Here is a 14,863-nt window from a genome sequence, read left to right as displayed (position 1 = left end):
TGTATTGCAGGGCGTTTCTCAGCCCACTTTAGCTCTAAAATGGCTAACAGAAAAACCAGTGTGGGCTGATCAGTGGCCCCTTAGCCAAGAGAAATTAACGGCCCTGCAGTCTCTGGTAACAGAACAACTTGTTGCAGGACACATAGAAGCCTCACACGGCTTGTGTGGCTGGACTGGTACTAATGTTTAGATAAGACTGTTTTAGGTAATGTAACCAATGAATTGCTGTTTGGTGTATTGAAACTATTATGGATAACAATACAAAAGCGACAGCAAGAATATTACGTGATGCATATTAAAAGTCATACCCAGTTGCCAGGATTTATTGTAGAAGGCAATGCACAAGCTGATGCTTTAGTGTCTGCAGTGGCCCTGGGACCTGTGCCCAATGTTAAACAGCAAGCGATAGCATCGCCTAGTTTTTATCATCAGGGATATCGTGCTTTAAAACATCAGTTTAATCTTAGTAACTCTGAGGCTCGCAATATTATTGCAGCCTGCCCCGATTGCCAAGATCAACATGTACCTATATATTATGGTCATATGGTCATATATATTATGGATTGGTCCTTGCCCAGCAAGACTACAACGTGCTGCCTCCTGCTCTGCAGGTCATGGGCAACCCATTTCAGAACGGCCTCGAACACGGCCTCTTCTTTCACAGGGAGCTCATCCTTCTCCAGCAGGCATTCCAGCTCATTGAAGGAGAGCGCCAGAAACTCTGTGGACACCTTGGTCACCTCCTCGAAGTGATGCAGGATGAACTCATGGGCTGCTTCTTGCAGGTCAGGACAGTAGTAGTAGCCGGTGAATCTCCAGATGCCGATGCAATTTTCCAAGCACAGCTGGAATTTTAAGAACTCGCAGCACAGTCTGACGATGTCCAGGACGTTGAACTGGTCTGCCGCGATTAGCAAACTTTCAACGTTGTCATCCGTGAGCGGCACTGTCCCGGTGTAGGCGTATTCCATAAGGAGCCGCATCATTTGTGAGGAAGTGCCGGGGATTTGATAGACCTTCCTCTCGGCATTGCTCCAGTTGGTGGAGAACAAAGCCCTGAAAAAACCAAAGCACTGCTGGGGAAGAAAGCAGCCTCGCCGTGTGACACCCTGACCCCATTGTCCCCTGTGCCTCCTTCCCCGTGCACCACTTTGGGCACTAGCAGTAGCCAAGCTGCTAGTTCAATCCATAATCCATAATCCATATGCCAATGGATTGGCAAGGAAGGGTGGAAGTGTGGACAGAAGGGATTTTTTTTCTTTAAATAAACTCAGCGTTACTGACAGTTAAGACTTTACTTAAAACTTTTGAACTCACGCGTGCGCACTGGTATGAATTTGTAGTCCATGTTCCCTGTACTTACACGTCCCTCATGCAAATCTGCAAGTGCCATTTCTATCAGTTTCATAGGAACTAGGTTTTCATCAGTGTCCCGGAAGGTCCTATTGACCAGCTCTTTGACGAGCTGGAAGTTTGCTTTCGTGAGATTCAGGGTCCTGACTTTACTCTTCCCCCTGACGCCCACACCCCTCAGGACTGTGAACTCCACCAGCGCCCGACCACCACAGCCCAGGCTGCCTCCAATCTTGATGTCACCCATTAGCAGCTCATTTGCGTTGGTGCCCTTCAGGTCCAGTATGGCCTCTCCTCTGGTGGGGCTGTCTGTGACCTGGTTTAAGTTATCTTCAAGGCACTCGGCTCTGGGAGTCTCCTGGATTGCCTCCAGCTTGCCGTGCTGCTCTTCCAGCAGCTGTCAGGGTGGCAGAAGTCCCCCGGCAGGACGAGAACCTGTGAGTGCGATGCCTGCTGCTGTAGCTGGAGCAAGAAGGCTTCGTCAATAGGCTCCCCTTGATTGGGCAGCCTGGAGTAGACACCAACGCCAAGGCTCCCTTTGTTGCCTGGCTCTCTAATTCTTACCCGTAAGCTTTCAACCTGCTCTTGGCTATTCTTCAGAGACAGCTCTTCACACTCTACCCGTTTCTTGACCCAGAGGGCAGCCCCTCTGCCCCCTCTTCCTCCCCTGTTGCTGGCCATGGACAGTCACACTCCAGTCATGGGATTCATCCCACCAGGTTTCAGTAATGGCAACGAGGTGTCAGCTTTCCAGCAGCACGGTGGCTGCCAGCTCCTCCCGTTTGTTGCCCGTGCTGCATGCATTGGTGTCGAGGCACTTTAGCTGGTCTGTCAGCCATGTCACCTTCTTAGAGGAACACGCCTTAATTCCTTTGAGCTATTCACTGCTGTTCCCCTCTTTTCTCCTCCCCTCTTGACTCCTCCCCCTTTGGCTCCCCCCCATTACCTCAGGAGCCATTCCCTCATCTCTGGAAGACTTCAAGCGTCCTCCAGTGTTGCCAGCACGTGTCAGAGCAACAGGCTGAGGGCCCGCACTAGCACCCCAACCCTCTGCCTTGGTGTGTTGTCCCACCGCTTGTCACGGGCAAGCCTGATATTGTCCCCCTCCCCTTTCAAGCCTAGTTAAAGGCTCTGTCAATGAGCTCTGCTCACTCGGGAGCAAAGACCCTCTTCCCCCTTTCAGAAAGGTGAATCCCATCTGACGCCAGCAAGCCTCGTGCCGTGCAGGCCACCCCATTCTCGAAAACCCCAAAATTGTGTGGGTGACGCCAGGCACAGAGCCATGTATGAATAGACTGTGTCTATTCTGAAGTTGTTAATTAAAAAGCAAGCCAAAATATTGCGGTTTAGAAAAATCACACAGAGTTTATTGTATAAAATTTCTATTCTCATTGTTTTGGAAGTATCAGAATATGCAGTTAGGTTAAATAGCTTACAACCAAGATTTATCAGAATCTCTTGTGACGCAAATGTAAAATTCAGAAAATCTGAAGGGCTATTTTATCAGTTTTTTCCTCTGTTTCTTAGCCATAAGCTTTATGACTGCTTTTGGGGTAAGTTGTACCTATTGTAATACTGCTTGTAGTGCACGTTGCGTACACAGACTTTCTTTTCCCAAACCTTTATCCGTGCTTTATGGTTTTATGTGTCGATCAGCAATGGAATGTTTTATTCTTTGGAAGCACTTTACATGCCACAAGGAAGCGAATCATTACTGTTCAGGCTGAGGTGAGTTGCTGACATGAGGGCATGTGAAGTACGCTGGTTCAGCGCAAAGTCCTCCCCCAGGCACACTGTCGCTGCCTTCAGCTTTATCCTGAACCTCACACCTGTAGTAGTAGTACCGTATGTTTTTCTCACCCAGACTGGAATTTCAGGAATGACTAACTGGACTCTAAAGAATGTGTCCATTTCAATTAGTCTGAGTGAACAGGCTGTTTTAAAATAGTACCTCAAAAGTGTGTTGTAAATTGGTTATTTTGTTAGAGAATTAATAAAACACCAAGCCTAAGCTCTTTGTATCTTACACCAACAGCACCTGACCTGCTCTGAATTTAGCTTAAACCAAATTAAACAAGATCTCAATTGCTGTTATTGCAAATGGACAAACCTCTGATGCCAAAACGCAAGGTGACATCTCTTCTCTGTAAGCTTGTCGTCTTTTTTGTGGATACTGCTGTAACTATACCGGCACAGTTTATCAAGAGTTGTGATAGATTGTCCATCTCAGGAATTTTAAGCTTGGGAGGGTGTGTTTGTCTCACCGTACATGTATAACAGTCCAGGGGAACAGTCCAGAGCCTCATACAGGAAGACAAAATTGGTAGGTGTGACAGCTTCTCCTTATTTTATTATACTGGTATTTTAAAATAGAAATCCCAATTTTATACTACTGGCAAGAGCATACAAATTATAAATGAAGGTAATAGTTTACCATTTTTCCTGACGCTTGGCTTCATTGGTAATGCCGAACCAACAGCATCATGGAAGCACCAGCCTGAGATTCATTCTTGAGCGTCTTGAAGCACTGACTGCAGGCTGCAAACGGAAACTTGCTGTGAATACGGGATCCTATTTAATTCTTATTTATGGTTAATATCTATCTGATGGCTCCAGAACTCACAACGTTTAACAGGGATCTAGGAAAAAAAGCTGTGCTGGCATTTACCTTGACTTGCTTACCAAGAAGCAGGCTGACCAGGGCCCAGATGAGGACCAGCGTGGCGGTAGGAGGAGAAGCCTTGCAGGAAAGGCTGGAATCTGAAGGAGGCAGAGGGTTTCTGTTTAACACCTGCTTTGTGTAAAAGGAAGCCAATTTTGGTTAACCAGTTCCCTTCTTCACCAAGGAGCCATGCAGGCGGAGCTCTCTGGAAGAAAGGGCCTTGTTCCTGCCATGCTTCTTCCACTGCTCGTGGAAGAAACAGATGAATCCTCATTGTTTTCCCTCTGTAAGATGAATGATATTTTAAATGTAAAAAGGTTTCCAGTGCTCTTCGGTGTGCCAAGTGCTGCTCGTGTTTCGGCTCTGCCAAAAAAGGTAGAGGCACAAAATCAGATAAAATGGAGCAAAAATGTCGACAGGAGAAGCAGGGTTGAGATGTGACTGGCAACTGTGTGTGTATGTTCTGCACATACAGCAGACCTGAGGACTCGTGGCACGTGCTTGCCCAGCGAGGCTGGTCTTGCTGGCGGACGCCGAGCAGCATTGCTCTGCCTGCGGGCAGAGTCGGAGCTGGGCTGGGTGCTCTCCCTCCTGCCCGTGGGACCCTCCTGCTCCTCCTGGGCTGTACCCAAACAGGACGCTGGGGCCGGGGTTTGTAGGAGAGCATCTTGGAGCAGAGGCGAATCCTTACGGAACCTTACCCAGAAAAGGTTAGCGGGCATTTTAGATGAAAGTTTACATGCTAACCGGAGGGAGCCAACTTAAAGAAAAATAAAAATCTATTTGTCTTGAGGAGGTATTTGTGTGAAGAAAGGTTCCAAGCTCTTTTTGCCCACCACAAGGCACGAAGCGGCGTGTTTCCCACGAGATGGCACTATTGCCTTATGCACATAAAAAGCAGGTTTTAGCCTCTACTGCAGTTTTAAAAGCAGATTGCCAAAGTGAGGGTTGCAACCAAATGCATCAATTTTTACAGATCCGAGCAGTTATCAACAGATCTCAAATGGAGAATTAGCTTGCCAATTCATCTGCTAAAGGTCGCTGCCTGATAAGGATGTGAGAAATCCTGACATATGGATGATGAGATGAACATCGCCATCAATCCATTATTGGAGAAACTGGTTTGGATTTGGGTTTTTTTGGGTCAATTTTTTGAAATCAATGTGGCTCTCTAAAGTGAGTGGTATTTACCTGGTCATATTCTGACTGATCTTCTCAACGGGCTTTTGCTATAAAAAAACCACCAACAAATCCCAAACTAAAAATCAAGTTGAAAATTAACTACTTTTAACATTTGTCCATTTTTTATCATTTTTAGTTCTTATCTAGTTCCAAAAAAAATGTCATCTTGCAAAATTGTTGTATTTTGAGTAATTGTTCAGTTGCAATGGCTGGCTGGCAAGTTGCTCCACTATTGCCTTTCTCTATGACTGAAAGAGGTGTTTTCCAAATAAATTCTGCAAAGTCTCTCAATCAGAAACATACTCCCTGCCTTTAGCTGCACCTTCTGTTGATTTTCTAATCAAAGACAGGGTCAACCGCATCGAACCGCCAGGGTAGAGCTGGAAGGAGCCCTGCTGTCACAGCAAGTGCTTTGGATAATCACGTTCTTAATCTTACTAATTGCTGTTTTAAAAACAAGTTTCTTTTGTACCACGTTCTGTCTCTTACTGCAGTGTTGTTCCAGAATTTCACTCCTCCGATGCTCGGAAATACTCTTCTGATTCCCAGCCCAAATTTATTCACTTCCAGGCTACATCTCTCTGTTCTTCTGCCAGTATCATTCTTTACCTTCACAAGTCCTTGTTCCCTCCTTTGGTAGTTGCCCTACTGATGACAGCAATCATCTCTTCTCTTAGTTTTTGTTTCTCTAGGCTAAAACAGCCAAATCTTTCCATCTCCTCTGAAGAGAGAGGCTCTTCATTCCCTTGATTATCCAGTTTGGGTGGCCCTGGGTATATTTCTGTTTCAATCCATCTTTCTCGAGCACAGATGACAAGAAATAGCACGCAATATTCAGGATAAGGCCTGACAAGAGCTTTGTATCATACATTTCTCAATTTCATCGCACAATTGTAGCACCTCTGTGGGAAGTGGCTCAATATGTGTGATCATAGAATCATAGAATTATTTAGGTTGGAAAAGACCCTTGGGATCATCGAGTCCAACCATCATCTCCACTCTACAAAGTTCTCCCTTACACCATATCCCTTAACACCACATCTAAACGAGTCTTAAACACATCCAGGGACGGTGACTCCACCACCTCCCTGGGCAGCCTATTCCAGTGTCTAACCACTCTTTCTGTGAAGAATTTGTTCCTTATGTCCAGCCTAAACCTACCCTGTTGCAGCTTGAAGCCATTCCCTCTTGTTCTAGCGCTAATTACCTGTGAGAAGAGACCAGCACCAACCTCTCTACAATGGCCTTTCAAGTAGTTGTAGAGAGCGATGAGGTCTCCCCTCAGCCTCCTCTTCCTCAAACTAAACAGTCCCAGCTCCTTCAATCGCTCCTCATCACATTTATTCTCCAGGCCCTTCACCAGCTTCATTGCCCTCCTCTACCCTCACTCCAGCACCTCGATATCTCTCTTGTATTGAGGTGCCCAGAACTGGACACAATACTCCAGGGGTGGCCTCACCAGTGCTGAGTACAGGGGGACAATCACCTCCCTCCTTCTGCTGGTCACACTAGTTCTAATACAAGCCAGGATGCCATTGGCTCTCCTGGCCACCTGGGCACACTGCTGGCTCATGTTCAGCTGCTTGTCAATTAGAACCCTCAGGTCCTTTTCTGCCAGGCAGCTCTCCAGCCACACTTCCCCAAGCCTGTAGCGATGCATGGGGTTGTTGTGGCCCAAGTGCAGGACCCGGCACTTGGCCTTGTTGCAGCTCATACCGTTAGCATTGGCCCATCGGTCCAACCTGTCCAAGTCTCTCTGTAGAGCCTCCCTATCCTCATGTAGATCAACACTCCCGCTTAGCTTCGTGTCATCTGCAAACTTGCTGGTGATACACTCTCTGGCCTTATCAAGATCATCAATAAAGATGTTAAACAGAAACGGTCCCAACACTGAGCCCTGTGGGACACCACTTGTGACCGGCCGCCAGCTGGATTTAACTCCATTGACCACCACTCTTTGGGACCGCCCATCCAGCCAGTGCTTGATCCAGCAGATCGCATGCTCATCCAGGCCATGAGCCGCCAGTTCTTCCATGAGAATTCTGTGGGGGATAGTGTCCAATGCTTTTCAAAAGCCTAGGTAGACAATGTCCACAGCCTTTCCCTCATCCAATAATTGGCTCATCTTGTCATAGAAGGAGATCAGGTTCGTCAGGCAGGACCTGCCTTTCCTAAACCCATGCTGACTAGGCCTGATCCCCTGCTTGTCCATTATATGAGTTGTAATGGCACTCAAGATGATCTGCTCCATGACCTTCCCTGCTACCGAGGTCACACTGACAGGCCTATAGTTTCCTGCATCCTCCTTTCTGCCTTTTTTGTAGATGGGTGTCACATTTTCTACCCTCCAGTCCATTGGGACCTCCCCAGTTAGCCATGACTTCAGGTAGATCATGGAAAGTGGCTTGGTGAGCACGGCTGCCAACTCTTTCAGCACTCGGATGTAACCCATCCGGTCCCATAGACTTGTGCGCATCCAAGAGGCGTAGCAGGTCGTAGATCACTTCCTCTTTCATTGCAATGACCTCATTCAGCTTCCCCTCCCTGTCTCCCAGCTCATGAGGCTGGGTGCCCAGGGAACAGTTAGTTCCACTGCTAAAGACTGAGGCAAAGTAGGCATTGAGCACCTCAGCCTTTTCCTCAACCTTTGGGACTGTGTTTCCCTCTGCATCCAGTAAGGGTGGGAGATTTTCCCTAATCCTCCCTTTGTTGTTAATGAATTTATAGAAACATTTTTTGTTATCCTTAACAGCTGTAGCTAGGTTGAGCTCGAGCTGTGCTTTGGCTCTCCTTATTTTCTCCCTGCATAGCTTCGCTATATCCTTATAGTCTTCATGAGAGACCTGCCCCCTCTTCCAGAGGTCATACACTCTCCTTTTGCTCTTGAGGTCCAGCCAAAGGACTGGTTGCTCACTCTGTGCTCTGTGGGCAGGGACTAGCCCTCCCGGAGGCTTCCTATAACCTGGTGGCTTGAGCAACCAGGGGAGGTGCTGGCTCTGACCCCAGGCTCACTCAGCAGCCCGCCCAGCAGCTGACAGCCCTCAGCACAGGCCGATCTGTCGAGATTCAGTGGCAGAGTCCCATCTGGGTCACCAGAAACTGTCACTGACATTGGGAATGAACTTCTTAACACCAACGTACTCTTAAGAAGCAGGCATTCTTTTATTCGGCACCAGGGACACGGGGGATCTCTCCACCTAACATGTCCACTGAATGTGAGATTCACAGAGACTTATATCCATACAAAATATGTGTGGTCATTACATGTGCCAGCACTCATTGCCATATTCATTACATTTCCAGAAGTCATCTCCATATTCACTGCATTTCCAGAGCTCATTTCCATATTCACATCAGCTTGGCACATGCGCATTAAGTCTGTTATGGGCTTCATGGTAGCTTTTGGGTGGTTCCTAGTGGTGTACGGTGGCTGGTTTAAGCTGATAATAGAGGAATCTCTTTGTGTGGACTGGTGAAGATAAATGCAGAAGCTTTTGCAGCTCCCCAGTTATTTTGCAAGCTTGTTATCCAGTCTCTTCGGGGATATGGTATTCTTCACTGTTTGTTCTTCATAAGGAGTTACTTGCGCACTGCCCGCAATGGACCTTATTGTGCACCCATTTTAAGAGACACCAATCTGAGTTGCGGCAACATTATTTTTTTGTCTTCATTTTTTGTGTTTGTCCTTCTTTCTTTTTCTCTGGTTTCAGCTGAGGCTGTCTGGTTTTGCCATCTTCCCATGAACCTGCACTCGATAAATGCAGGTGTACTTTGGGTTTCCCCAGTTGCTGTTCACAGTGAGTTTGATATAGCAGAAGGCTCTGGGATGCGTGGCGTTCTGTGAGGAAAAGAGGGAAGAGGAATCGGGGGTGTTAAGAGCCACAATGCAGTCCACGTATCTCGCCCCACCAGCCCTGCTCCTGCTCAGGAACAAGCTCCTGACAGTGGGTGGGAGCGGCTGTGGAAATCTGAGGCTGGCTCTGGTAGCGGGGCTGCTGGGGAGGCTGGGGACACGGGGAGGGGGAAGGCACCTGGCACCCTCTGCATGGGCCTGGCTGGGGCTCAGTCTCCCATCCCTCTGCCCCTTCCGTCTGCGCCTCGCTCTGTGCCGGCAGAGAGGCCGGGGAGGTGCTCCTTTGCGTGGGGCAGCCGGTGTGACACCCCCCCGAGCTCCCGCTGTCTGCTCTGCCCGCTTTCCTGCAGGCAGGCGTGAGAGCAGCGGGAGAGAAGGGGCATGCTATGCTGTGAGGACAGGACACCGTCCAGCCTGCCAGCAGGCCACGGGATGGAGTCAGGGTGCTGCCCAACAGCTTTCTCCAACGGGCGTCCCTGTTTCTCCACGGCACAAAGACGTTGCTCGGGTGCAGTGGCCGCGTGTGCAGCGGGCTCTGCTGAAGGCAGATCCCTGGGTACAGCCAGGGATCTCTTGGGACTTGTGCTGCCATGGGCCTGACATTGTCCTCGCTATCCTTTTGCTACCACCACCGCGTGCCGCTCAGCCCTCCCAGCCCCACCAGCTCTCTCTTGGCAGTGGCCCGGGACACCTCTGCCCAGGGAGAAAGCATTCATGCTCCTCCTGCCGTGGACCTGCAGGCAAACCAGCTTTGCTCCCTGGCATCTTCACTCCCTGTGCCTGCATCGCACCTTCAGAGGGAAGGTCTGAATGGCCTCTTTTGCCACACTGTACATGAAGGTCCCCAGCAGAGTTTCCTCTTCTCCGTCTGCATCCACTCCCTGCAGGGCAAAGCACAAGGAGAGCAGCTCAGACTCGTCCCGACAAAGAGGGAATGTAGGCGCTGGGTCAGCCCTGTTACTTACCCACCCTCCCCTGGGGCTCTGGCCCTAGTCTAGCACTGGGTATGGTGGAGCTCAGGCTCCGTCTTGAGTTTTGGTCAAGAACCTTGGGCTGCTTGGCCAGAACGAGTCTTAAGAGGGAGGAGACCTCTAGAGCCCTTGAAGTTTCCTAGTTTCCTCTAGGAAAACTCCTAGAGCCTCAGCAGGGCACTGCAGTGCTCAGGAGAGAGCAGGACTCCAACCTCAGAGGAGGCAAGGAAGACCCTGTCATGGCTTTCCCCCAGGGCCAGATCCCCGCTAGAAGCGCTCAGCAGAGACTTACAAAGACAGCGATGTCTCTGGGGGCACTGATGACGGTTCCAGACGGAGAGACTTCTTTGGAGATGTGGTGCACACTGACGGCGGTCAGGTGGACTCGTGCTGGCAACCTGATGACCACCTGGCCCTGATGCCCTGGGAAAGGCCAGCAGTTTCCCGGGGAAACATCCGGCTGCAACCAGAAAGCCAGAGCAATGAAGCGTGAGAGAGTGTTGAGGCCAAGACAACTGCCCACGTAGCCTGAAACACAGGCACCGGTGTGTCTGGGGAGTCTATTTCAGCTTGAAAATGAGGAGGTGGACAGAAGCAGGAGGCCTCCTTCCCTGACCAACCGTTGTCAGGGCCTTTCAGTGTTATGGAGCAGAGGAGAATCCTGGTTATGAAACCGTTCTCGTCAGGGCCTTGCAGAAACATGTCTCTGCCCAGGGACTCTGCAGGGCACCCCCCCACCTCCCACCTCCCACCCGTGACAAAGCGCTGTTAGGGACGAGTGTGGAAACGGGGTCACCTGGGAGAAAGTCTTTCACCCAGCTTTCACCAGAGGACCGTGGGCAAGATGCAGCAGTTCAGCTCCGATCCCCGCCTGGGGGGAACCTCTCATTTCTAGCAAGCCCAGCCCCTGCCTTAGAGCCTTGGTTGCAGGAACCTGATCAACACCGTGGGCTTGAGCAGCAACACTGGACTGAAGGGAAAGCCCCGAGGTTTGTCTCAACTTCACAGGAAGGAAGGAAAACGCCCCTCATGATTTCTGCTACGATACCTGCAAAATGCGATCAGGACTGCGGGGAGTGCAAAAGGACTCAACAAACGTCCAGAACCAATGCTGTTTGCAGGTGTAGGTCTCAGAAGTTCTCTGCAGGTCGATGCTGGCACCTGCAGGGAAGGGAGAGCAGACAACTGCAAGAGGCCACAGATGAGGAGGGCTTGGTGCTCAGACACTATTTCTGACACCGCCGGTCAGCTGCGCCTCTGTCAGTCCTGTCCTCGTCCCCAGGCTGGTGGGCTGCCCGGCTGCCCAGCTGTGCAGGGGAATGACAGCGGCCACGTGCCTGGTGACTGCTGCACTCCCAGCACCATCAGGAGAAGGTCTGGGGCTTCTGGGAGACAGACGGTGCCCCTGTGAACGGCAGCAGCCCCAAGCTGAGGGCTTGCCGCGTGGGCAGCCAAGGACGGCCCGGCCATCCCCTTTGCCGAGGAGAGGAAGAGAGCCCCTCCACCAGCACAGGAACACGTGCGGGGGCAGCGCCAGAGGCAGCGTGAGGACGCCGAGGGCAGGGCCAGGAGGGAGTCTGAGAGAGCTGCTCTGCCACAGCCTTGCCCTGCGACCCCACAAGCATTTCGGCTCCCCCACTTTGGAGAGCAGCGCCTGGAGCGCAGGCGCCTTTAGGGAGGGCTACGGACAAGCGCAGGGCAAGGAGACGGGGCTGCTTGTGTCCATACCAGAGCTTTGCAGGGCCCAGTCAGACATCTCCACGTAGGCTTCCAAAGCCCTCTCGGATGCTGCCCGCTTCATTTCCTCGACTTCCTGGGAACGCCGTAAACAGAGAAAAGGACCACATCAATGTTCAGCCAGCCCAGAAGCTCACCCAGGAGGCCCCTGGGGAAAAGGCTGGCTGACTGCAGTCAGCAGTCCCACACCACCCACAGCCCCAAGGACTTCTGCCCAGCCAAGCCTCCTTCCCCAAAATGCCACACCACCTGCTTCAAACTGCTGATCTGCGCCCGCAGTTTAGCCACCTCCTCTTGGGCTTGCTGCAGCATTAAATGGGGAGAATTCCTGCAGGGACAGGAAAGCAGATGTTGTCAGAGAGCAGCCCACCCCACTGGGAGCCTCTGAGCTCAGCAAGGAGAGACACACGTGCGTTCCCGGCTTTGCCAGCGCTTCCCTTCCGCACCAGCTGGCGCAAGAGGCAAAGGCGGGAGGACAGTGTGGGAGCCGCGGCCCTCAGGCAAATGGACACGAGGTCGTCTGACCCTTCCGCACAGACCCTGTTCCAGCTCAGGAAACATCTCTTACCACAGGGGCTTCAGGCCTGGCAGCGAGATCCCGCAGTAAACAGCAGCTGCAATTCACATCAGCAAGAGACAGTTATTTTACCGGGGTTGCTGGGATCCCTGCAGTGGCGTTGTCTCTGCCTGTTGCCTTGGGGCTGGGGCAGCAGGTGAGCTGAGAAGGTGGGGAACGTGGGGCGCAGGGAGAGGACGCGCCATCAGCCCAGGCTTGAGCGCACTGCGCAGCCGTGATCTTCAGGTGTGCTCGGTGCCCCAGAGCTATTCTCCATTTCCCCTCACTGCCCCAGTGAGCACCGAGACCAGGCTGCTGGGCGAGGAGAGGTACCTCTCCATCGGTCCCACTGCACGGCCCCTGCCCTCTGGGAATCCCCAGGTCAGGCTTGCAAAGAGCTACACCCGTCTTTTGCAGGCGTGCAGACTAAGCGAGCCGTTTGGTCCAGTAGCCACGGCAGCAGCGTGGCTGGGAGACTACCAGTCTTAGTGGGGGCCCAGAAGGCAGTCCCAGTCAAGGACTTGCTTGGGAAGCACTTGGGCCACGGGAGTTTCCGCACATACTGGCCCAAAAGGAAAGCTGGCGTCCAGCCCAGCCAGGCTGTCGCTCTCAGGTGGTTGCTCATGAAAACTCACCAAGAGCCAGGAGGAGCAAGAGGAAGACGACTTGCAAGAATGCCTTCTGCAGGGACATCTTTCGCCTGAAAAAGAGGGAGTCCTGGTGCTGTCAGTGATCCAAGCCTTGGACAAACCCCTTCACAGGCAGATTTCCCTTTTCAGGCCAAAAAGGCACAGTTTTGGAAGCCTGCTGCTGACAGAGAACTGACAGAGCAGCGTCCAACAGGAACATGATTTCTGTCCCCATCGTTCAACGCTGCCGGCAGCTCTTCCCCAAAGGAAGGTCTCCAGGAAGATCATCCCAGGAAGCAAAGACGTCGAGCACATGAAGAGTGCTTTCCAGCAGTCTTTCTGGTGTGGACCTTGCTCTCTCTCTGGCTGAGGAAGCAGGCCTGTTCTCCCTTGCCATCACACACATCCCTCTTAGGGCAAGTGTTTTCCCGCAGAGCTGGGAAGCACAGGAGCCTTGTTCGCCTTTCCTCCCAGAGCCCTCCACAGACCGGCGTGGTCTCTTGCCTGAGCTGGGGAAAACCCTTGCCCTGCGGAGGCTTGGCTCTGCACCCGAGCATCTGGCTACGGGGCAGTTTGTCCTGCTGCAGCCAAAGCTTGGGGCTGCAGCAAATGGCTGCCGAGGGGCTTTGCTCTTGGCTCCTCCGTGGAACAGCCACAGCACGAGCAGTGCCCAAGCTGAGGCGCCCCATTGGGAGCCCCGGGCTGCTGGCTGGGGAGCACCCTCCGCTCTGCCCTTTGCTGGCACTGGCCCTCAGGCACCCCCCTTCTACCCCCCGTCCACAGCAGAAACATGTCGTACGTACGCAGCCAAGAGGCACATGCTCAGCAGATGTCCCCACAGGGAGACCAGGGCAACTGCCAGAAGGCAAGGAAGGCTGAAGACCGTCCCTGGGCAAAGAAACCAGAGAAAAGTTAAGCCTGCCTCTAGAGATCTCTTCTAGGATTCTACGATTCTCCTGCCACTTGTGACACCTGGCCAGAGCTCTGGCACAGCGCGGCTCTCCACGTTCACCCCGGAGGACTTTGGAGCAAGCAGCAGTGCTGAGCTTACTTGCGATTTCTGTGGTGTTGGCGCGCCCCTTGGCAGGCCCTTGGGCGGCTGAGCCGGGAGTTGACGGGCACATCTCCAGCTCCACGTCAGCGCTTGGGTCCCTGTGGGAGGACAAAGACAAATGCCGGCTGCCCACCGTCCCCAGGCCGCGGGAGCTGAGGCGGGGAGGAGTAGCCTGAGCGGAGGCCCCTGCCAGAGGAAGGGCTGTCCCAGCAGCAGCGAGAGCGGGCAGCAGGGCTGGGCTGCTTCCAGGGGTCCCCCTCCTTTCCCCACCCTTTGTGGGACAGGCCTGCCCTGGCAGAAGAGGAGGCGAGCTGGCAGTAGCAGTCCCCCGCCCCGGGCAGCCCGCCCGGCAGCGCAGCCCCGTTCTCACCCTGCCGGCCGTTGGTTTCCCTTGGTCCCCAAGGAGCCTTTGGAGGCCCCTTGGTGTCTTCTCCGAGGGGCCTTTCTCCTCGCCATCGTGGCAAAGGCAGGCTCCCCGCTGAGCCCCAGCAGCGTGTCCTGTCCCCAAGACCAGCTCCAGCAGCAGCCCCTCGCCGCAGCCAGCAGGAGCCTGTCCAGGGCCGCAGCCACACGGCAACTGTGGGCTCCTGCCCCACACACCACAGGGCTGTGCAGGCGGACAGATGTGACATCACAATGGTGTCACCTCTGACGTCGTGCTGGGGCTGCCCAGGGCTGAGCAGGGCCAGGAGACGCTCTGCTCCTTCCTTCTTGTTGAGGGATATTAATTGTTCAGCATAAATAAGTACATTTTAAGTAGAATAAATGATTTAGGATTAGAATTTGGTGTCATTTGTGCTGCTTGCTTAGCTCTACTTAGCATGAGGCGCTGGATTTGCTGAAACCTTTAGGCTGGAAAAGAATCC

The 14,863-nt window shown here is 52.4% G+C and overlaps 2 protein-coding genes across 2 annotated transcripts; both read right to left on the bottom strand.

Moving 5' to 3' along the window:
• Nucleotides 1–539: 539 nt before the first annotated feature.
• LOC128919430 (kelch-like protein 10) lies at nt 540–8,591 on the bottom strand. The gene is made up of 3 exons (XM_054224757.1): nt 8,493–8,591; nt 1,538–1,750; nt 540–1,076 (listed from the first exon to the last, which is right to left on the bottom strand). The coding sequence occupies exons 1-3, from the start codon at nt 8,589–8,591 to the stop codon at nt 540–542; spliced, it is 849 nt and encodes a 282-aa protein (XP_054080732.1).
• Nucleotides 8,592–8,903: 312 nt separating this feature from the next.
• On the bottom strand, nt 8,904–14,453 carry LOC128919429 (sperm-associated antigen 4 protein-like). Its single transcript, XM_054224756.1, has 9 exons — nt 14,368–14,453; nt 12,950–13,014; nt 12,327–12,372; nt 12,008–12,086; nt 11,750–11,834; nt 11,070–11,182; nt 10,314–10,481; nt 9,842–9,931; nt 8,904–9,035 (listed from the first exon to the last, which is right to left on the bottom strand). The coding sequence occupies exons 1-9, from the start codon at nt 14,451–14,453 to the stop codon at nt 8,904–8,906; spliced, it is 864 nt and encodes a 287-aa protein (XP_054080731.1).
• Between the last annotated feature and the right edge of the window lie 410 nt (nt 14,454–14,863).

The sequence above is a fragment of the Rissa tridactyla genome, chromosome 19 (assembly GCF_028500815.1).
Source record: "Rissa tridactyla isolate bRisTri1 chromosome 19, bRisTri1.patW.cur.20221130, whole genome shotgun sequence".
Taxonomy (NCBI): Eukaryota; Metazoa; Chordata; class Aves; order Charadriiformes; family Laridae; genus Rissa; species Rissa tridactyla.
This window is presented reverse-complemented; position numbering and strand designations above follow the sequence as displayed.

What these genes read in the sequence shown, in the direction of transcription:
- LOC128919430 (XM_054224757.1), bottom strand. Translation starts at nt 8,591, where the DNA reads ATGAAGCCCATAACAGACTTAATGCGCATGTGCCAAGCTGATGTGAAT. An exon ending in TGGAGATGACTTCTGGAAAT is followed by an intron (nt 1,751 to 8,492) that starts GTAATGAATATG and finishes CCACCCTGACAG; the next exon opens with CTGCTGGAAGAGCAGCACGG. An exon ending in GGGCGCTGGTGGAGTTCACA is followed by an intron (nt 1,077 to 1,537) that starts GTCCTGAGGGGT and finishes TTTCTTCCCCAG; the next exon opens with CAGTGCTTTGGTTTTTTCAG.
- LOC128919429 (XM_054224756.1), bottom strand. Translation starts at nt 14,453, where the DNA reads ATGGCGAGGAGAAAGGCCCCTCGGAGAAGACACCAAGGGGCCTCCAAA. An exon ending in GGAAACCAACGGCCGGCAGG is followed by an intron (nt 13,015 to 14,367) that starts GTGAGAACGGGG and finishes CCTCTTTTTCAG; the next exon opens with GCGAAAGATGTCCCTGCAGA. An exon ending in AGATCAGCAGTTTGAAGCAG is followed by an intron (nt 11,835 to 12,007) that starts GTGGTGTGGCAT and finishes CGGCGTTCCCAG; the next exon opens with GAAGTCGAGGAAATGAAGCG.